General features: G+C 38.8%; 1 protein-coding gene across 4 annotated transcripts in view; it reads right to left on the minus strand.

Annotated features, from left to right (window-relative positions):
- ripor3 (RIPOR family member 3) overlaps window positions 1-24,278 on the minus strand; it is a 72,749-nt gene that overhangs the window by 24,243 nt on the left and 24,228 nt on the right. For all 4 annotated transcript variants that reach the window (XR_013818290.1, XR_013818291.1, XM_079840618.1 and 1 more), the window contains exons 2-9: window positions 9,705-9,813; window positions 4,008-4,157; window positions 3,844-3,922; window positions 3,743-3,766; window positions 3,553-3,606; window positions 3,322-3,471; window positions 2,992-3,055; window positions 2,871-2,914 (exon numbers count right to left, since the gene is read on the minus strand). Coding sequence is in view for 2 of the 4 variants with exons in the window: in XM_079840618.1 (XP_079696744.1) it covers window positions 2,871-2,914; window positions 2,992-3,055; window positions 3,322-3,471; window positions 3,553-3,606; window positions 3,743-3,766; window positions 3,844-3,922; window positions 4,008-4,157; window positions 9,705-9,802 (663 nt within the window). In the remaining 2 variants the exon portion in view is untranslated. The remainder of the gene's footprint in view (window positions 1-2,870; window positions 2,915-2,991; window positions 3,056-3,321; window positions 3,472-3,552; window positions 3,607-3,742; window positions 3,767-3,843; window positions 3,923-4,007; window positions 4,158-9,704; window positions 9,814-24,278) is intronic.

A 24,278-nucleotide genomic window follows, 5' to 3' on the forward strand; every position in this document is an offset into this window, starting at 1 on the left:
CTATAATGACTCATAACACTTCATGTGCACTTTCGGTCTTGTGGACTTACAATGGCTGCTGCGTGCGCGTGTCCGGTAAGTCCACGAGACTGTAGCGTGTCCCATTTGTCATTTTAGGTCTCAGAAGGGTGCTCGCGAGCGCCTCCTTTGCGGTCAATATGCGCCCTCAATGCGCACTTCTGCCGAGCCCGCACTGGTGTGGGTTCTGCAGCGGACTTCTTCCCGACAGTCAAAGCGGCATTACGTCATGAAAGTACGGACTCGTAGGAAGACCGCGAGGGTTTAGGGTGCCATTTGGGACAGGGCCATAAAGACAGTCGCTTGCTTAGTCCCTGAATGAATCAGCCATTTTGAACGAATTGACTGAATGATTCAATGACTCACTTGTTAAGACAATGATTTGCCGCCCCCTACTGGCGGTTTTCCTATCATTTAATTTTAGTTGAGGGGCTGAGTTAGAGACAGAGCGACATGCGTCATAATCTGAAGACCACGCGTGCCACCCGGGGGAAAACAATCAAACCGTCTCCATTGACTTTGTATTGCGTGAAGCTGCCTCCTTGTCATTTTTGACTTATAACAAAAAACAGAACAATGTCTAAAAGCTGCTATGTGACAAGGTGTACACTAAACAAGCTAAACAAAACCCACAACCAAAAACCCAGAAATTTTTATAAGCTGTTGATCCAAAAAACGAGCGTTTAAGGACAAAAAAGTGGATACAGGCAATTGAGACAGAATGCTATATTACACTGAGAACTACACCCACTGGAGGGAAACGTAATCAGCGACAGGAAATATAATATATAAAACTGACTTTGGATATTTGACTTAACAGTAACAACATGTTTACTGCACACATAGGCATACTGAGTGTCAGGATACCCAAATTTACCCATTCTTCCTGCTGAAGCTTCACGTCTTGCATGTATCCACTTTTATCTTCTTAAACGCTCGTTTTTTTTGGGTCGACAGCTTATAAAAACATATTTCTGTGTTTTTTTAGCTTGTTTACTGTACACCTTGTCACATCAGCTTTTAGACATTGTTCTGTTATTTGTTATAAGTCCGAAATGACAAGGAGGCAGCCTCGCGCAATGCAAAGTCAATGGAGAGTGTTGGATAGTTTTCCCCACGGTGTGGGCGTGGCCTAAATACGCTCTGTCTCTATAGGGACGAAGATTGAATACTGTTTTTGTTTTTTGGTAGTGATTGTAACAATAGTTCTGTTTAAAGAGATGGAATGCATTTATAAATAGACTATTAAGAGTGAACTATGAGAGAACGTTGTTAAATATAACAGAGATAATAAAGTAATTGCAGCCACATTGCATGCAATGTTTTTCATTGCATTATATAACAAAATATTCAACCAAGTGGCATTAATATTACAGAAAAATAGCACAAGCACATTTTATAAGCAAAACATTTTAGCAAAAGTAATGTTTTTAGGTTTTAAATGAAAAAAATAATAGATGTAGGGCCAGATTTACTAAACAGGGCAAATTAGCATGAGAGCGCAATTCCATAAAAGTGCAGATGGGAGTGGAAAGTTCTGCTTGAAAGTACTGACATCTTCCCATGAATTTTGCATCTGAAAGGGAAACTCCTACAAATGCATATGCAATAAGATCAGCAAAAAAAATAACTGTCCACGACTTTTCAGCGCTAATTTATCACTGCGTGTCTTTAGTAAATCCTGACAGTAGTTTTTTTAACAGCAAAAGAGGGTTTGCTCTAGTAAACCTGGCCCGTAGTGTTCAAAATCAAGAAAGAATGTTGAAAATTGTTGTGAATCATTTACATGAACACGCCCATAGTTATTGTGATGAACTTCATTCAATCATTAAAAATGACTTTCTCTTATGTCTAGCATAATGTTTGCATATGTTTTGATATCCAACACAATGAAATTCATACACTGTCTAAACTTTCCAAATACTTTTTGGGGCGACTGCATGTGAATGTGTGGTCTTGTGCATCAGCCAGTCGATGGCTCCTGTGACCACATTCCATTGTGCATGAAGTCACTGGAAACCTGGCCTTAAAAATAGCTGGTGAAATATGTCATTTCTGCCTAATATTTTAACATAAAAATGCATTTGTGTCTTTCATAGGCTGATAGAACACTTGGATTAAGAGTGATGTTTTGGGGTCAAATGCCTCCACATCTATTTTGCTTTTATATATTAAAGGGATAGTTCTGTGATACCGTCACGTTGTTCAAAACATGTATGACTTTCTTTCTTTCAGTCATATATTTTTGTGGTGCTTTTTTGACATTTTGGGAGACCATCAGCGCCCCATCAAACCATCCATATTAATTTTCACTCCAAAATAGCAGTGCACACATGTGACCCTAGAGCACAAAACCAGACATAAGTCGCACGGGTATATTTGTGGCAATAGCAAACAATACATTGTATGGGTCAAAATTATTGATTTTTCTTTTATGCCAAAAAATCATTAGGATATTAAGTAAAGATCATGTTCCATGAAGATATTTTGTAAATTTCCTACCATAAATATATAAAAAAATGTATTTTTAGTAGAGATATGCATTGCTAAGGACTTCATTTGGACAACTTTAAAGGTGATTTTCTCAATATTTAGATTTTTTTTGCACCCTCAGATTCCAGATTTTCAAATATTTGTATCTCGGCCAAATATTGTCCATACATCAATGGAAAGCTTATTTATTCAGCTTTTTAGATGATGTATAAATCTCATTCAATTAAAAAAATTGACCCTTATGACTGGTCCAGGGCCACATATGAGGGTGCGTAAATGATGACAGAACTATAATGTTTGTGTGAACTATCCCTTTAAGTGTGTACAGGGATACAGGATGCTGTGTTAAACCTCCTCACCTCATACTGATCTCCAGGACAAAGCCGGGCAAAGCCTATCAACCCTGCCAGCAAAAGAGAGAAAACATTAGCTGGAGGCAGATGTAAACTCAAAATCCTGCATATGTGAGGTGCTGTGTACCTTTCATTTTGATTTGTAGCTCTCCCAGCAAGATTTCCAGCTCTCCTTCCATTGCACACATGTCCTGCAGGTAGAGATGAGTGTTAAACAGAGACATTTTTGAAGTGAGATGTTTGAACTTACATTATAGGTTCTTTATGCACTGGTTAGATCTCATTTGCTAACAAAGGAAAAGCAAAGTGTGGTTAAGCCAGTTTTGTTATGTTGGGCTGGCCGGGATGTTTTGAAAGATCCACCGAGCCACAGTGGTTACGCTTGTTGGGAAAATGTCCACACAAATGGCTTACTTATAGTTTGTTGTGTGTGTATGGTGTCCAAGACAGACTTTACCTCCAGGCTGTGTCTGTGGTTGCGGTTCAGCTCCAGTAAACTCTCTCTAGATTGTCGTGAAGATGGGGACAGAGAGAACGCTCTCTTCATGTTCAAAGCGCCCTGGCACAGCCGCCACTGGATACAATAGGACTCATACAGCTCTTCAACCTGTCGACATCCCCATTCTTAACAAATCTGACCAGTGTCCATATACAATCAAATTAAATTAGTATTTTCAGGTTGTGTTACCTTACTAATCTGAAACTCTAAGCGCCGTATGTATCTTTCTAAGGCTCGTATCTCCTGTTGTTAGCAAGCAGAACATAAAAAACCCATTTGTGATAAACTATATGGTACAAAACATAATAAAAAAAGTCCCAAAATATATTTTTGTAAAGGAAACAACATATAATATTAGCATTTGTTAATGACAACGTACCTTTTCCAGGTCATAGAAAAAAGCCTGAGGAATGAAGAATTGTATTTATTATTTTATATTTACTCAACACACACACAAAAAATCTCAGTACAAAGTCCCACCAGTCTGGAGTTCCTCTTTGTGTCTCTCTGCTGGGATGACAGGAAGTCCAGCTCTGTTTGATGGTTTTCCAAGTAGTCCCTGTTCGGGATGAGATGTCATTAACATTCACAAGACTAGTGTGTGCAGTCCACAAACGGTTTCATTAATCAATGACTGCACATACTTGAGCCCTCTTCTCAAAGCCTGGAAGATTCTGTCCACCTGCTCAGGCTGTTGCCCCCAGACGCTGCTGCCCACCCGATTCGAAGAGGGAATTCTGGGAGATTTCCCTGCTGTGACTTTTGAGCGGAGAGAGCTACGAGCCGAGGAAAGTCTGCAGGGTGAGATGGAAGAGTAGAGATGGCCAAAAAAGATTGAATTACTAAATAAAACATGTTACAGTGTATAAACTGAAGTTATATACACTACTGTGTTTATCAAAGCATTATGTTTTCTATCACAGATCAAACTGCTCCCACAACAGCTCAAGACCTCATACTTAAGATTTATCCATCCATAATAGTCCTGTCTAATCGTTTACCATGCAAGCGTTATGCTTTCCTGCTAATTTAATTAGCATTTTGTCTCACTTTATTGTTGTGCATTTGGGTTGTTTGCTTCTACCACTGTCCTGATTAAATCCAGTTTGCTTTCTATTTTAGATAAAGTTCGGCACCCTCAAGAACAACCTTCATCTCTTAAAAAAATCTGAATAATGAATTAAGAGAGAAAGCTGTTTCTTTTGGCCATGGGTTCAGAAAACTGATAAAAGTCACTGCATTGCCGTTTTCACACTTCATTAAGTAGCACAATGGTTTCAGTTGGCCAGATTCTCTATTACCAAATTAGCACATTAGAAAACAAATTCTTACAGTAATGGCTGCTGAAAATGCTGGTTTTCATGATCGCATTGCGGTTATTTAAAATGTATCTGAATGTATTTTTGGTAAATTAAATACTACTCTGGTCGACAGAAGTATCGATTTCTTTCCAAAAACAACATTTGTTTTAGCAATTCCAAACTTTTGAACAGTAGTATATGTTTTTATATTCTGAATTTAATCCTCACATCCCATTTTAGTTACACCCACAATATAATCTACATATTTCAGCGATGTTCTGACAGTGTATGCTTACACAGCATAACAAACTCAATGACTCTGCAATGTAAATAAACTCTCTTAGGGAAGGCATTCCTCTGCGCTGCTCTGGGGGTCACTAATAACACAAGCTTTGGCTCTCTCACATCGGTATATTCCTTCCTGGCTCCATCACTGACATCTCCGCTGAAACTCGAGATCCCTCAGTGGACAATGACACAAGTAACGCCTTTTTTCTCACGAATAAGGAGCTTGATTCTGCAGACTTTCAGTGAAAAACAACTTAATTATGTGGCTAGATTACAGATACTTAATTTCTTAATTCTTGACTTTTAAAAATGAATAACGAGTAATGAGTAATTTCTAATTGAAATTTCAAAACAATTCCTCACATGAACCTGAAGCTCATTATAATATGCAAAGCTTATCCAATCATAGCAGTGGGTATTTACTTCCAAGTCTTCAGTGTGGCACGCCTAGAAAAACCGAGCGTTCCATGAGAGAGGCTCAAAACCAGGGCAGAAAATAGCCTATTACTTATTCATTATGATGTTTTTGAATGTAAAAACCATGCGAACGTCATAAGTTGACCTCAGAAAATGTAAAAAGCCAGTTCATGACCCCTTTAAAAATGATAAACAGCAGAAAGTTTGCGATCCAAATTGTCTGTGCGCTGACTTGCAGCGAAAAGGAGAAAAAGAAAAAAGATTATGGAGGAGGAAATGGTTGTGGAGACACAGGGAGCAAGGATTGTGTTCTGCAACAAGAGTTGGAGGTAAATAAATAATTGTACAACAATGTGGTGCTGTTGTGGCTGGTCAAGCAAATGGTTGTGCTTTGTTTCTGTTTGATAGAATTGTAAATATATCTATGAAAATACTGATATTTTGGTCTATAACTTCCGCTGCCCTGTATCTTGCTCTCTCATTGGCTGTAGGTCATCGCCGATGTATTTTTCAGTCAAAATACATTTCACACAGCAGGAATTTGAATCGCCAACAGATCCAGGTCTCATGGGCGTCTGCGAATCTCTCGGATCGCGTCTTTGATCATTCACACTGTGTGATTGTCACTCGCGTGAATGAGCACCGATTTGCCTATGATTTCGGGCATTTGTCGGCATTTCGCAAAACCTGTCTGCGAGTCAAAATTGGGGCTAATATCGGCAGAGTGAACTCGGCATAAGTGATGTGTAGCCAAGTGGTGTCCCATACGCCGAATTTGTGCTCTGCGTTTCACCCGTCCTTACTCAAGGGCGACTCAGTTGTGGGTAATGAGAGTGGAAAAGAGTGCCGCTCATTCACTTCCCCACCTACATACACCGACTCTCAAAACATTAGGCCACAACTGCCCACAAATTCTATTTCTGCAACATTGTCATACTCTGTATGTTGTTGTTTCAGCTGCAATTATAATCTGATTATGTGCATTATTTAAATGTTAAAAGCGTCTAATGTAGGGATGTCACGGTACCAACATTCCAGTAGTCGGTACCAATACCATCAAAATTTTACAGTACTCGGTACCAAAGCTAAATGTTTTATTTTAATTTTTTCATTAACTTTTAATTTTTAATAAATCACATTAAATTTTTTATTCATTAAGTTTATTATTTATGATGATAATCATTATAAGTAAATAATACAGAAACAATTAAAGGCTGTATGCTGTTTAAAAGTAAACATTGTTTTTAAAAAAAGATAAAGTGAAAAATAATCAACCATCTAGGCATAATTATTATTATTAGTAGAGATGTATTATTATTACATAGAGACGTAGATAAATCTACTGTAGGATACAAAAGTAACCCAATATATTGGCAAAATAAACTTTTATTTTGACAGGTTGCCGTGAAGACCTTTGAGTGTCTGTGGTCATGATATGATAGTTTTCTCAAATTAAACGGTAAATTCTCATGAAGTGATGGTTTATGCGTTTGTGTCCTCATAAAGTGACACAAGGCAGAGACAACAAAGACAGCAAGGGAGTGTCATGTGTGTGTGTGTGTGTGTGTGTGTGTGTGTGTGTGCTCCCGTCCGCGCATCGCCCGACTGCCCGTCATTCACACAGAGACGCAGAACATGCACAGCTAGGAGTAATATTTAAATAGTATTTTGCAGTTTAATATTCACATACACTAGTCTATATTAGGCTACAGTCTGGAGCCCTGTGCTTAGATAAACACGGAAGCCACTGAACACAGCTGTGGGTACCAAATATACTCGGGAGTCGGTACTACCGGTACTACAGAAATGCTGGTATCGTCACATTTTTATAATTTCAGTACCGACTTGGAACCGAAGTACTGGTACTTGTGACATCCCTAGTCTGATGTGAGTTCGAATATCATTTTGTGTGCCCTTTATAGATGTACTGAAAGCGACAATAGATAATTCATCTCAGGAAATAAAGAAAGAGGAAAGTTCAAACTGTCAACTCAATGGGATTGTGAACAAACAAGTCTATTCTATGACAAAGACTGTTTCAGTCACTCAGTACAGGACTTGTGGATTTGTTGATCAAACAATTGTGGTATAGAAAAAATGATCAAATTCCAAACAAAAAACAAAAGGATTTTTTTTTTTTAAGAATCGCTCACTGCTCATGACTATAACTTTAATAAGGGTTAATCTAAATTTATAAAGTCAAGACTAGGCAGTGATATTTTACATGTGATTACTATTTCTGTACCTGAAAATCTAGTTTAGACCTACATGAAAAACCTGAAAAGGTTTCAGGAAGAGTTCAGTCAGCCCTCATTCTGAGGATGATATTGCATGCTTTTAAATTGTATTTTTGGAAAATGTGTGTGTTGACAAAAGAAGGGATAAATGAACCATGTCCAAACTCAATCTACAAAAGTCTAAAGAGTGGTTGAAATCTGTTTCTTTATAACTGTAAATCCATGATCTTATTCTTAACAGGATTGTAGCTGACAGCAATGATTAATATGAAGTTCACGAAGCGATTGCATGCTTGAAAAGCATTTTCTCACAGTGCAGTTTTGTGAAGCTTCTGCCATCTAATAAAGAGTTTACAAATTGGAAGCAGGAGGATTCGCCTCTGAAGTTGTTTTGGCCTTTATCTGCAATCTAGTTTCAGTCTTTTACTTGGATGGGAATGCAGGAATGTACTGCTATTGTGACAAAATAAAAACTTGTACAAATGCACACACAGAGGCAGCTGTGTTTACTTATGTAAGCTGTCACACTGCTCAGAGAGGATGCTTGTGCTTGAATCCAAACCGTGCATCCTCTCAGGACCTTTGCTTCTTGAAATAACTTCTGCTGTTACATAATAATGCATGCTTGTTTATGTTTCAGATTGTGTGGAATGGCGAATTAGAACTATAAGCAATCAAAGAAAAACTGTAAGCCACATCCAATATAAGCTAAGCTCCAAAATCTAGTGAGCTGCCCTACTAAGCATCCTAACTGAGATGGAGCCTGTGACTGATCTGGAACGTCAATAGAGTGCAACAGTTGGGTTTCGGAAGTAAAAACTGCATTCATTTCCTCCATAAGGAAATTGATTTTAAATGATAACTTTTAAACCTTTAAAGACAGACCTACTGTGAGCGATGAGGTTGTCAGTCCATGGTATTTTGCTTCCGCTGAAGATGTCAACCCGCATTATTTCAGTGTATTTTTAAAATAATTGTGTTCAACAGTGGAATTCCTGGTGAAAAACTACATTACCCATGATGCTGTACAGAAAATTTCACCAATCAGAGAGCCGAAAAAAAGCAACATGCTCCAAATATATATATAAATGGCCAAAAGTATTGGCACACCCCTCCAAATCATTGAATTCAGGTGTTCCAAGCACTTCCATGGCCACAGGTGTATAAATCAAGCACTAGGCATGCAGACGCTTATACACACATTTGTGAAAGAATGGGCCGCTCTCAGGAGCTCAGAGAACTCAAGCGTGGTACCGTGATCGGTGGCCACCTGTGTAATAAGTCCATTCGGGAAATTGACTATTGGGAACAACAGCAACTCAGCCATGAAGTGGTAGGCCATGTAAAATCACAGAGCGGGGTCAGCGCATGCTGAGGGTCACAGTGCGCAGAAGTCAATATCTACAGACTGGCCTTCAGATGAGCTCAAGAACAGTGTGTAGAGCTTTATGGAATGGGTTTCCATGGCCGAGCAGATCATCCAAGCCTTACATCACCAAGTGCAATGCAAAGCGTGGGATGCAGTGGGGTAAAGCGCGCCGCCACTGGACTCTAGAGCAGCGGAGACGTGTTCTCTGGAGTGACCAATCACACTTCTGTCTCGCAATCCCATGGACGAGTCTGGGTTTGGTGGTTGCCAGGAGAACGGAACTTGCCTGACTGCATTGTGACAAGTGTAAAGTTTGGTGGAGGGGGGATTATCGTATGGGGTTGTTTTTCAGTTTGTTAGTTCCAGTGAAAGGAACTCAGCACACCAAGACATTTTGGACAATTTCATGCTCACAACTTTGTGGGAACGGTTTGGGGACGGCCCCTTCATGCTCCAACATGACTGCGCACCAGTGCACAAAGCGTCGCTCCATAAAGACATGGATGAGCGAGTTTGGTGTGGAGAAACTTGACTGGCTTGTCCTGACCTCAACCCGATAGAACACCTTTGGGATGAATGCGCTTCTAGAAGAATGGTCAAAAATTCCCATAAACACACTCCTAAACCTTGTGGAAAGCCTTCCCAGAAGAGTTATATTCCATATTAAACTCCAAACTCCATATTAAACCCTACGGATTAAGAATGGGATGTCATTAAAGTTCATCTTACCTTCTCCGGCCACTGAGTGCGTTTACTCCAGTGAAGGAGCGGCTCCGCTGCACCATGCCGCCGTCAGCCGGACAATCAAACTTCAGCTTTACTGACATCTCGCCCCCGCCTACAACATACACAAACACAAGAAAAAAACTGTTAAAAATCTGCTTTTTGTTCGAATAATAGCCTAGAACATGTTAGCAACCGCATAGCAACACCTTGGCAACCACCCGCAACAGTCTAGCAACCACATATCAAGACACTCACAAATAGAACATGATATCATCTGCATGGCAACGTCCAACCACATATCTAAGCACTAAAAAAACACTCAAAACACCTTAGCAACACCCTGGCAACCTCTCATGGCAACATTCTTTTATCATCACTACACCGTCAAAATAATAAAAGCAAAACTAAAGAGAGAAATCAAGAACACTAGAAAGGATCAGGACAAATTATCGTCACTGTCACATATGCACACACATCTGCTGAACATAAAGCTCCTCATAACGAACTCCTCATTCTTCAACCTCAGTGACAGCCACCCCATTCTCCTCGATGAGAAATGTCCACGTCTCTGTTCTGTCTCTCCTCATCCCATAATTCTTCTCTCCTCTGTTATTGTACACAGTTTTTGAACATTCCTCAGACACTAAGGCCCCAAAACACCTACAGTGGCCCCGGAAAGACACTTTAAGTTGTTATGAAATGAAAATTCTCTCCATCTATTTTCTAAATGCATGTTATAGATCTTACTGTAGACAATTCATCCATGCATGTTTCATTTTTTTGACCATGTAATTGGATCTTCCTGGGATAACGTCAAATTTCTTTTTGGTGATGTGTGCACTGTGTTGTACATCACAATACAGAAGAAAAGATGCCGCTACTTAAGTTTAATTTCAACACTTAAAATGTCTGAATGTCATTGCATTAGTATTGAATTTTTTTTGCAAATGACAGCACAACCATTGAAAAGAAAAAAATCACAAAAAGATCTATTTGAGCACAGATCACACTTTGCATTTGTGTGCATTTAAGAGACCAAATACTGTTCACTTATGGCTTTTGCACCTGTTTGGCACAAGGAAATGTTTTTGTTGACAGTGGCACTCAAGAGAGAGCCCGAGCGGAGAAGTGATTGGAAGAAAGGATGAAGAGGAGAGACAGAAGACAGGAAAGGGACAGAGAGAGATGTCTTGATTGCAAACGCAGAGGCGGTTATCATTCTCCACAGGACAGTAACTCATGTTCCTTTTCCTACAGGAGGAAGAGAGAGATCTGTGAGGTAGATGAAGAACTGTGGGGGGTAGATGAGAAGGAAGTTTCAGAAAACCATGTTTGTAAGGACCATGGAAACAATGTTCAGACATATGCTACCCATGACAAGTGCAGCCAATGAGACTGTAATGAGAATTGCTTGCCTGTAAAAAGGTTGCTAAGGCGTTGCTAAGAAGTTAAGGGTGGTTGTTTACTATCCCAAAAAATAGACTTTGAGTTGGGTTCATTATACAATGTAAGTCTATTAATTTTTTTTCTAGCGCTGGGTAAAAATATAGATTTTCTAGTCAATCGTGATCTTTATTTAAACGATCTCGATATCTCTCAAAACTAGCATTTTTGTCAGTTGTTTTTCCTGCACCGTTTCGGGCGGACATAACAGCCGCTGTTGAATCAACTGCCACGCGAAAAAATAAGTCATATTTGATCATAATGTGCAGTCTGAATTAAACGAGATAAGATTAAAAGGCCGTTTACCCAGAAATTTCCATTGAGTTGTCCACCTCGAGTTATCCTGCATTGTTTCACGAACCACCAATGAATCATTTAAAAAGATTCATAAACTCCCAATTGAATCAGCATGACTCGCTGAAACCGTTTTTTATTTAGTTTAATTACAGAAACTTAATTGAATCCGTTAGTGCAGTTATCAAATCTCACGATAGAATTACATACAAATAAAATGGCAGCCCAAAATTTGATCACCCCCAAAAAAATGCATCCATCCAAAAGTAAAAGTAATCCATATGGCTCCGGGGGTTAATAAAGGCCTCCTGAAGTGAATCGATAGGTTTGTTAGGAAAATATCCACATTTAAAACTTTATAAAGTAAAATATCTAGCTTCCGGCAGACCGCCTTCTGATATTTTACTTTATTATGTGTTAAATATGGATATTTTTCTTTCAAAAACCCATTGATTCACTTCAGAAGGCCTTTATTAACCCCCCGGAGCTGTGTAGATTACTTTTATAATTGATGGATGCACTTTTTTTGGGTATCAAATTTTGGGTTGCCATTCACTGCCATTATAAAGCTTGGAAGAGACAGGACATTTTTTAATATAACTCCGATTGTATTCGTCTGAAAGAAGAATGTCATATACAGTATTTGACGTTCTTCTTTCAGACGAATACAATATACATCTAGGATGGCTTGAGGGTGAGTAAATCATAGGGTCATTTTCATTTTTGGGTGAACTGTCCCTTTAATTCAGAAACAAAACATTTGTAAGTGAGTCATTGAATCATTCATGTGTTCGATTCGTTCAAAACACTGATTCATTCAGGAACGAATCTCCACTGCTGTGTCTGTTTCAACGGTGCTCTTCATAAGATGGAATTGTTTTCGATAGAGGAGCAAAATAGACAAAGTAAGTGGCAATGTTGAGTTTAAACGTGTCTCAACCCTATTTAATCAGCCAGGCAAAATCATAAGTGTGAATGCTTAGAAAAGTGATACATCATTCTCTCTCCTTAACATGTTTTGCGATTGGATAGGCCTATGTCTATAACAAATGCAGCATTTTTGGCCATGGTACTATAGTAAAAACCAAGTTTTTGGACGTGATAGTGCCATGATATTATTTTGAGAACAAAAAGTAGCCTTAATATGTGCCTTGAAACAAGTGTTGAAATGTTTAACCTCCTCCTAACAAATGGCACTGGGGTTAACCTAAAAAACATCCATGTTGTAATTAACCCAATCCATCTGTGTCTTGGATTGGTTTCCCCCAAACCGCTCTAAAAAGCTATTTTCATTCTCCAAAAGTAGTGGTGGGCATCCAGATGCAATGAAAACTGAGGAATTCATTATATCCTTAAGGACATAAACAGCAGAGACAATGTGTGCTTCCAGAGTCTCCAGACTAGAAGAGAGAATCTTGTAAATGTTTGGGTTTTCATGTCAACAGATCACAGAGATGCATTACAATAAATTATATCACAGTTAAACAATTAAAGGGATAGTTTCACCCAAAAATGAAATGTCTCATGGTGTCCCCAAACCATGTATAAGCCATAATATAAAAGTTTTGAACAACATGCAGGTGAGTGAGTATAATGACAATGTCTATGCTAGTTTTGGGTGAACTATTCCTTAACTGTACATTTGATATGCTTTTTAATATACTTATTTAATAGTAAATATGCATTTATTTATTTATTTATATATACACACACATCATTCTCAGTGGGATGCACAGTAAGATATCTGAGGGCTGGCCAATCAAAATATTAGCACAAGGATCATGTCTAGCATGAGAAACTGCCATACTAAGACTTTTTTCCATTTGTTTTTTGGCAGGAGGAAGAAAAACAGAAGTGTGTAGAGGGGAGGTATTGTGGATTTACTGGCTTGAACTGTGATTCAGAGTATGATGGCTGTCATTCAAAAAAAAGAAAAAAAGATGGCTTTTTGTATGTTTGCAGCCATGGGGTAATTGAACGTGGCGTATATGTTAACACTTCACGATAGTATTAAGCATGTAAATTTTACTGGAAAATTTCCGGCCAGATTGCCATCGATCATTCACCCAGGGGACTCATGGGATTTTGCGCCAAAGGGAATAGATAGTTAGTCCAGAGCACACAAAGCTGTGGATCAAGAAAAGCACAGGGTAATGATGCCATTGAAGGGGGGAAGGTTCACAATCTAGGTCATTTGGGTGGGATGGATTTTGTTGGACGTAAAGGGACATAACAAATTGATATTAAAGTGCACTATTTAAAATTTTTTCAGTAAAATATCCAAAAACCACTAGGCCAGTGTTCTATATTTTGCTCAGTTGAGTACTTACAATATCCCAAATGTTTCCAACTATTTGTAAATCGTGAGAAAATTGCTATTTTAACCAAGGAACCGGGACATGTGAGGGAGTCGCTTGTCAGTTGCGTCATATCTGTGTTACCCTCGGTTTCTGGTTTTATTTTGCAGAAACGCTTTACTCTCACTGCAGTGTGAACAAGTGTCATAGCAGCCACCGAGAGAACGCACAGAGTAACGTCAAAACTTCATTTTCAACACACTCAGATGTGTCTAATATGATAAACAGAGCTGCGTTACCTCATACTCATGACCGGAAAAGCGGAAGTGGCGCCGGCGACTGTGTCATAATAAAAGTCCAGCAGCTCGTGAAGGCGTGTGTTGCGTTCATCTTATTAGCAATCGCTCCTGCGGCCTTGCTCAGCTCCACAACACTCCTGAGTCCTGCAGTCTGCTTCATACTACAGTAACATTAATAATCACATCCATCAACATGATTTCTGCCCGAGTCTTTCTCACCGGCTGTGAGGTGAAGACCACATGTCCCAAGATTCTGCGCTCAAACTTGGCGTCATCAAACTACGCCTTTGTTTTGAATAGGCGACCTCTAGCGAACGGAAAAGTTACATAGTGCACCTTTAAGGCTGCCGGACTTTGACAAAAATCATAATTGTCGATTATTCCTTTGAAATTGTAATTGCGATTATTATTTACGATTATCACAATTTACATTGAATGATGTTTTGAATAGCATGCTATATTTTTATATGGAAATAAGCTGAAAATATATAATATAATATTATATATTATATTGCGCCTTTGAACAATTACATAATTGTGGCATCCGTAATTGTAATCACGATTAGAAATGTGATTAATTATGCAGCCCTAATTGATATGAAAGTTTTTTTGGCCTTTGTACGGATAATTCAGTGAAAACCAGCTATTTTACTAGTTAAAAAGTATAAAACTACAGATCACACACACACACACACACACACACACACACACACACACACACACACACACACACACACACACACACACACACACACACACACACACACACACACACACACACACACACACACACACACACACACACACACACATATATATATAACAACAACAATGGGGTCTAAACAACATTGGACCCCATTGACTTTCATTGTATGGATAAAAAACCCAGACATTTTTCAAAATATAAAGCCTATAAAGCCAACATTTGCATTTAGAAGAAAGAAAGTCATGCAGCTATTACAGGAACTATCCCTTTAAATCTACAATCATTAGCCTAGATCATTAACCAAGAAACTACCACCTCATGTGAGATGAAACTCTAGCCTCAGCATCTTTTGAAGTCCCTCAGCATCTTCTTTCATAAATGTTTGAAATAGAAATGAGTTTTTAATGACACTCATTAACATGCTGATATGCAACCTGCCTATATTTCCATGACCCAGATGGGAGTTGAACCTTGATGGTCTGTGCACACAAGTAGACTACAACCATCAATATCACATGCATTAACGGAATTTAATAAGCTTTATCAAATTGTGCATTGCATAGTACTTAGTCATAACAAGAAACAGACCTATCAATCAAATATCCATACATTACAGCCAAGAACCAGCTTGCTTAGTCAGGGTCAGGCCATTGCTTTGAAGACAAACAAAACAAAAAAACTTTGAAGACCGCAAAATATCTCTAACGTGAGAAATTCGAAAGCATTTGTGCATTTATGTGAACCGTATGTTGTGTATTAAGAGTGATTTGTGAGCTCCTTGATTGCACAATTTTCGTTCTGCCTTTTGTTTCGCATTGTTTATGGTTCAGCTGTTATCTGGAACTGAATCTCTGCTGAATAGTGCTTGAGTCATAGATTTCACTCTTAAATAACTTTCAAGAAAGAGATCTCAAGGGGATCTTAGCTGTAAATGAACTCTGCCCCCCTCAGAGCGAACCCCGTAGAGCTCACACACACCCACACACAAACACATCACCCCTATCAATCCATACTGGAACAAAGCCATGGATGACAGCACAGAACATTAATTAAATAATGTTGAAGTTGAAGTTGAAGCTTTGTTGCGAAAAATCATCACCTTTATTCTGCTGTTTAAGATATTATTACCCAATACCCACGAGCAGGACCAATGTGTAATGAGAGTTTTATGCGGTGCTTACTATGGCAAAGATCACTATAATTGTTCATACTTGGGGTTGGGGATTAAAACACTCCTTATACATAATTATTAATCTTTGCAGTTTAACTCATTCCAAAACATTCATGCCGCAATCATGAATGATACTAGACTAGAAATCTAGATGGACCTTAGCAGCAGCAAATCTAATTTGCAGCCAGGGTGTCTAGCAACTCTCCGTTGGCTTGCGAGCTGGAGAAACCAAACTCTGGTCTGGCCAATCACATCGTGTATAGAGTCGGTGGGCGGGCTTAACATAATGACGCCAGAGTTGCGGCGGTTCCGCGTGCTACTTGAAAACAAAGAAGCTGGCGAACAGCGGCCTTTCTAATCGGCTTTGGCTGCGACTCTGGAAGACTTGGAGATAAGCTTTTCTTTGAGAAAAGAACAAAGAATAGCACTGAAGTCATTCTTAAGAAAGGAAGATGTGTTCAGAGTTTTGCCGACCGGATACGGCGAAAGTTTAATCCATCAATTAGCTCTGCTTCACCTTCTTCGTTGCTCTGGTTGGTTGTAGCGCTATCCTATTGCGTGCAGAGGGAATTGACCTATCGGTAAGCCCCTCCCCTCGAACGCAGATTTGCCAATAGCAGTTGAGTATCAGTTGTGCTGGGACCGGAACTCGGATTATCTTTAGGTGTCAGCGCCAGAGAGAAACATTGGAAAATCCGAAGCTCTCATCGATTTGATGGTGTTTATGCTACAACAATGCTAAAATGTTGTGCCTGAGGTACTATAACACTGAATCCAGGGATCCTGAGAGGATTTTCTGTTTGTCATACTCTCATTAAGTTACGATTAAAGTCCCTGCTAACATACAAACCGAAATAACTAACTGTTCTCAAGTCATGTAACACTGTAGGTCAAAAACACGAAGGTCTACATTTCAGTGCCTCTCCATATTAAACTGGTTAAATGTAAATTAATTTAATTTTTTATATGTTTAAGGTCTAAATTATCTGTCCTACTAAGGAGGACTCCTATTTTGATGGGTATTATAGTCTACGGGTAGTGAAAGGAAGAGCTCGCACGCAGTTTATCGGAGTTGTTTTGCAGATACAGAGTTTACCAGTTATTAACTGCACCCTCGAAAAGGCATACGGTCTATGTATGTTTGTTTACTGTTAGTTGTATGAGTGTTTTTGTGTAATTTGCTGTGTATGTTAATGGTAATGCAACAGAGAGAGCTAGTTTGTGAATGAGACGTTAATGCCCACTTCTTATGCTTTGTTTGTTCAGCTCTTACAATTTTTTGGAGTGAAAAAGGACATAATAAACTTGATAAACCATCAGTAAAGTTTGGCCATCATTCGGACGGGATATACGCTACATTCTGTGTCCAAAACCATCTTGGGATAAGATTTTATCCCAAGGGGGGGGGGGGGGGGGGGGGGGGGGGGCTTACCGATAGGTCAATTATTAATCTTTGCCGTTTAACTCATCCCATATCGTTTATGCCGCAATCATGAATGATACTAGACTAGAAATCTAGACGCACCCTAGCGGTAGCAAATGTAATTTGCAGCCAGGGCGTCTAGCAACTCTCCGTTGGCTTGCGAGCTGGAAAAAACAAATCTGGTCTGGCCAATCACATCGTGTATAGAGTCGGTGGGCGGGCTTAACATAATGATGGCAGAGCTGCGGCGGTTCCGCGTGCTACTTGTAAACAAAGAAGCTGGCGAACAGCGGCCTTTCTAATCGGCTTTGGCTGCGACTCTGGAAGACTTGGAGTTCAGCTTTTCTTTGAGAAAAGAACAAAGAACGGAACTGAAGCGAAATCCAGGCATTATCAAGCTATGTCTCTAGCACAGAAAAATGACATATTGTGGTTTCAAAATGCAACCAAGTAAAGTTTACTATACTTTAGAAAATTCTTTGGTACATTCGTGGCCTGGTAACCCGAAGGTTGGGGGTTCGAGTCTCAATACCGGAAGGAAATGGTACCTAACCTCAATCACTCCCTCACTACTCACTGCTCCTAATGTGTGTGCACTAACTTGGATGGCTTAAATGCATCGGACAAAATCTGAGTATGGGTTACCCTACTTCACAGCCTTCATGTCATCACTGAAATTGTAAAAATCTACCTCTAGCGTTCAATAAGACTTATGAGGATTGTGTGGAGGTCATGAATTAGTAAAGGTGCTAAATAACTTTGTGTTTAGGGGTTCTTGTGCAGAGATTAACTGGGGAGTTACGCACATCAGTCTTGTAAGTTATTATGAGTACACGCATCACATGTGGTCCAAGTTTGGCCATATTAGATGACAGAAACATGTTTTTATTACAGTAATGAAAAGAGAGCAACGTGAGTGGAGAGCGAGGAGTACAGAGAGAGGATTACCTCGGGAGAAAGAGGAATCTGACAGACTAGCAAAGGAAAAATCACAAACCATTTATTTTAGTTTTTTTAATTAAAGCCATCTGAGGACCTATCAGAAAGGGGCAATGCAAGAAGATAGTGATTTCTTTTTCGTATGATGCATACTAGTAAAATCCTGTTTACTAGTAACCGATCTGTCCACAGCTGCAGTATAGCATATGTTCAACAACATGAAAGCTGAAAATGATGGTCAATATCAAGTTATGAGGTGTTAAGGCATATATTGTGCTTGATTTGTATTTAAAGACCTTATAAAGTGGTTTGACCAAAGCAATTTTCATTCCTGTGTTGTTAGTTTACAGCTTCACAGCTGGGCAAAACCTTGCCTTTGATCAGAAAAGCAAACTATCTTACTACTCTTTTTGCAGTATGAATACTTTGTTCAGTAAAAATGTTCTACATGCACAGAAAACCCCAATGACATTCACTTAAATGTGCAGCCTTTGTATCCCACAATGCAAGGCGTCACTTAGTATGGGTATGAGTGAAAAAGATATCAGGTGCATCCCGATTTGCGTACTTATGCACTATTCTATGCTTTTTTGTTGTATAAATATTGCAAATAGTGTGTTCACAGAACTTCACACTAAAAATTCCCCCAAAAAAGTACACTTCATATACCCGAATGACGCCTACTATAAAGTAAGGAAGCCTGCGATTTAGGATGCAGCCATAATGTATAAGTGCATAATGATGAATAGTGTGTCATTAACTTTTTTGTTCATTGGTAACATGCACACTTGCCCATGGAATTATCTGCATTAATTTGTTAATCCACTAGTTGGCAACGACAATTGTGTTGTTTGGCCCTGTCCCAAATAGCACCCTAAACACACACTTATGAGTCCGCACTTTTGTCACGTATGTCTTCATGACCAATCGCTTCGTGTACCCCCAAGTTGTAAGTCGCTTTGGATAAAAGCGTCTGCTAAATGCATAAATGTAAATGTAACGTAACAAAGCTAGAAGCAGAGGTGGACAGTAACTAAGTACATTTACTTGAGTACTGTACTTAAGTACACTTTATTTGTATCTGTACTTTACTTGAGTATTATTTTTTCGGGAAACTTTGACTTTAACTTCACTACATTTGAAAGACAAATATCATACTTTTTACTCCACTACATTTCTATCAAGGTCCTCAAAGTTGAAAGTCATTTCTGTAGTAGTTTTGAAAGTCAGTGGAGGAATTTTTTCTTCTTTTAAAAGTTTTTTTTTTTTTTTTTTTGCAGACAGCCTATCAGTAATCACTCTTGTAAGGTCATGTGAAGTTTCCCAACATTTTTTGAACACTGATCAGTTTATAGCAAAATAGAAGAAGGCGGTTGCTCTGCACAGTGTGCATCCATGGCCATACTTAGAAAGTGTGTTTCAGTTTTCTCAAAAGATTAAAGATTAGTTTAGTTGGATACACTTGATGCATGTCATAAAATGTTAAAAATTTAAACATCTGGGTAGGGCTGCAGCTATCGATTCTTTTTGTAATCGATTAATCTAGCACTTAATCGATCGATTAATCGATTAATCGGATAATTTTTTTTCGTGTTTTTAAACAACCAAAACAAATAATGCATAACGAAAATGAAAAGCAATTTAATTTATTAATATGCACAACAGGTTTCATGCTGTAATCTAGCGCTGACATCAAAGTAAATATCTTATGTAGATTTCTACACCTGCAGCATTTACCATTAGGCTACTAACAAATAATATATCATATGTGGTGAACCTATTTGCTATGGTAACCTAGCAACCTGTGTGTGTGTGTGTGTGTGTGTGTGTGTGTGTGTGTGTGTGTGTGTGTGTGTGTGTGTGTGTGTGTGTGTGTGTGTGTGTGTGAGAGAGAGAGGCTTCATTGCAGTTTGGTACAGCAGAAATTCATACATTCATTTTTAATAGAACGCTGCATTTGGCTTGCATCACTTGCATAGCGGTGCATTTAAGGTGAAGCATCCGTTCGAAAAATCGCGTCACAACATCACGTCCCGGTGTATACAGTGAACGCATGCTGAAATTATTGTTGCGTGGCTACATAAAAGTTTAAGCATATGTGATGCATTGCCACGATTGGTCTGACTGGCGCGCGAGAGAGAGAGGAGGGTGCATGCGTGCGTGCATGTGTGTGTGTGTGTGTGTGTGTGTTACTGATTTTCTACTATCAGTTCTGCGCTGCTCTCCGCGCGCGATCTTCACGCGAAAAGAGGTCTGCCTTCAGGGCGCGCGCTCGTTGTCAAAGATGCGACACGACTCAACTCTCCGTGTCACAGAAAAAAGCTGAGCACTGAACGGATGAGTTTTCCGTATTGTTGTTTTTGAATAGTGCAAAACCGCTTCAATGTTCAAACTGGCAAGGCTTTAAAAGCATTTACTTGACAAACTTTATGAGGATGAAAGTGAAAGCGATCTGGCTTCGGGGCTTGCGCGCCGCGCGTGTGCGCGCGTGTGTGTGTGTGTGTGTGTGTGTGTGTGTGTGCGTGCGTGTGCGTGTGTGTGTGTGTGTGGCAGCTATAAGAACGGTAATCAACTTACATAAACTGTGTAAAACATGCAGTTACTATAGTGATTCTAGGCATCTAGAATCTAAACTAAATTCAAAATGTATCATGCGCTATGGTGTGCTTCCTGAACATTGAACAGCGGTCCGTGAGAATCAGATCCCTGCACGTATAGTGCGCGTCATAGGAATTTAACGAGACTTCGAGGCGGAATTTTTGCCTCGAGGAATTTTTGTAATCGAGTTAATCGAGTAACTCGATGAATCGTTTCAGCCCTACATCTGGGAGAAAGAGAAGAGTAAACAGTTGGGAGAACATTGGATGTGTATCAGTGTATTGGATCCGTGCATTCAGCCTTATAGTGACAGCAGCTTTGTAAAGAGTAACTTTTATACAAGTATTTAAATGAGTTTAAGGTAGTCGTATGCTAGCATGTCGGATGGAGCATCACTGACTGGCTTAAACCACCATGGTGGCATAATGTGCATTTATACAACAATGCAACAATAATAAAATAATGCACTGACATCAAAATTTTTATTTACTTTTGACACTTGAGTACTTTTAAAAACAAATACTTCTGTACTTTTACTTAAGTAAAAATCTGTTTTTTAGAACTTTCACTTGTAACGGAGTAATATTTGACTTTTACTTTCACTCAAGTAATGGAGTTGTGTACTTTGTCCACCTCTGGCTAGAAGTCTGCAAAAGTGCACACCCTTCGGAAACCTAAAATGACAAATGGGACACGCTACATAGACTTAACGGACATGTGCAGTCATTTTAAGTCCACAAGACCGAAAGTGCATATGAAGTGTGCCATTTGGGAAAGACAACAGAAGACAAAGGTGGAAAGAGCATGGATGTGCACGTGTGGTCGAGAGATAAGAAGAAAGCTGCGTCTTTTTTGTTCAACTTTTGTTTGCAAGAGTATAAACATATCTAGGCGTTTTAAAGGCACAATGTGTAATTTTCTCCACTAGAGGTCACTAATTCAAAACGAAGGCGTAGCTTAATGTCGCAGAATCATGGGAGTTGTTGTCTTCACCTCTACAGCCGGTGGTAAATGATCAGATGGGACTCGGGCAGAAATCATATTCATGGATGAGCTCATGTATTAAAGATTTGTTAACATTACTGTAGTATGAAGCAGGTGGAGCTGAACGAGGCGCTGGAGCTTAAAACATGGTACTCGCGGTAAATCAACAACACCAGATTTAAACAATAAGACTAACTGTGTTGAGCTGGAGAAACTAAGGTGCTATATAGCACCGCTAACTATGGTGCTATATAGCACCGCCACCATAGACAGAACATGTTAAGATATGGTGCTATATAGCACCAAAAGTGGTTACTCTATGATTACGACGAAGAACCATTTTTGGTGCCATTTTTTTTTAGAGTGTAGTTTCCTGTCCATGAATGATCCAATCAGTTGCTCACCATGTCTAATAAAACACATCCTATATTAAAGCGTCTTTGGTGTTTCCATGGTTTCTACAAAATAAAACCAGGAATCGAGGGTAACACAGGTGTGATGTCATTGATAGGCGACACACGGTCTGTGTCCTGGTTAAAATTGCTAATTTCTCTGGATTTAAATATTCTTGGAAACAGTGGCGGCATATGATTGGACAAACTTTGTACATAGCCTGTAAACAATATATCATCAATAGTTTCTCTCTAGTGCCATCTATATTTTTTTGCAAAGTTAACTGCACCTGTAAAATCAGTGTGAAGTGGGTAAAGACAGTAAACACATGTGCAAGGAAACAGGGCTGTCCACTCGCATGGCTTTGTTTATGTTTTCCGAGGGACGTTTGGCCCCTCCGCTTCTCAGTGATGTATATGGTGTTGTGTGTGATATATGAGTGAGTGAGTGTGCATGCTCTAGAAAGGCCATATAAATCACAGAGAGGTCAGACGTAATTGTTAAGAATGCTTTTTTCCACCGCATCACATTGGGACCCCAGAGGCCCCTGCACATACTCATGTGCTTTCGCTCACAATTCAAGATGATCGCATTAGTATTTATGGTTAGTTGTATGTAAAATACACTCATACATTTTTTTTTTTGTGTTCGAATATACACTAATATAAAATATCAATGTACTTTAGACCAACAAGTGTTTACAAACTGTTTAAATTGATTTTGTTTTACATGTATGTTACTTTTTATTATATTATTTACTCTTTTACTGTTAATAATATTATATTTATAAAATATATAAATACACACACACACACACACACATATTATTATATATTAATACAATATTATATATTATTATATTAAAATCATATTTTACATACAGAAAATGGCTACTTTTTTGACCAATAAAGCCCCCATTCCACATGAAATAATATTTTATATATATAAAAATAATAATAATATAAATATATATTTGGCTTTATTGGTCAAAAAAGTAGCCATTTTCTGTATATAAAATATTATTTTAATATAATAATATATTACAAATATTAAGATAAAATATTTTTTATATTATTGTTATATAATTTATTTTGAAAAATATGGTGAAATGTGACCTGGACATTTGGGATAATCAACCATACACAAATGATATGTGCAAATGACTAATAACAACAAGGTTGTGTTGCACAATTTTCCCATCTCTTTCTCTGTTTTTCTGTCTTTTTTTTTTCATTCAAACATGCACATGCATAAATGTTAACAGTCATCAGATAAAGGCGGTTGTTGAGAGGGCATAAGAATGTGGGTAGATTGTAAACCTGTGTTAATTTGGTAACCTAAAACCACATGTTTTACTATTACAACAAACTTGCTCGTAATTCCTCCTTAAACCCAAAATGTGGCAAAGCTTAGCATGTTCGTGGCTTATGGAGATGGTCTTTATATAAGAACTCCTGATGTTTGGTGGTTGAATGGAATGTTTTCGCCAGATGTTGCATCTTCCTCTTTTTCCTTCTTTTAGTCCTGTGATGATTCATGACCTTTTCTCTCAATAATCAGTTCCTGATTTCTGTCCCATATTTCCACTACGCCAAAAGAGGTTCCTATGTATTCTCATGATAGTAATACTGAATGATCGGCCGTCTCATGATTAGCATTATATATGGAGCTGAAGTGAATCTAGGAATATAAAAGCCCAGAGTTTGTAATAGCAATACTGTTGTTTACTGAAGGTTGGCTACGTGCAAACATCTAGACAGCTTGTTAGTGAGTTTTTAAGCTTAGCTTTCATGCACACAAGGGGATTTCTATGTATTGGCAATAAGTCTAGATTTCTTTTGGGTGTATTTAGTGTATGACGTTCAGTGTTTTTTTAAAAGACTGCAAGAGTTGAGACTAGACAGACATTTTTCCATGTGCTTTGTGAAGTTGGTTAACTACCAGGAGTAAAGCATGGATTTGGTTTCCGAGCCCGTCTGGAAGGTTGCGACAGCCACGAAATTGGTTAGTGCCTCGGGAGTTTAAGGTCA

This window comes from Gobio gobio (genome assembly GCF_949357685.1).
Source record: "Gobio gobio genome assembly, chromosome: 17".
Taxonomy (NCBI): Eukaryota; Metazoa; Chordata; class Actinopteri; order Cypriniformes; family Gobionidae; genus Gobio; species Gobio gobio.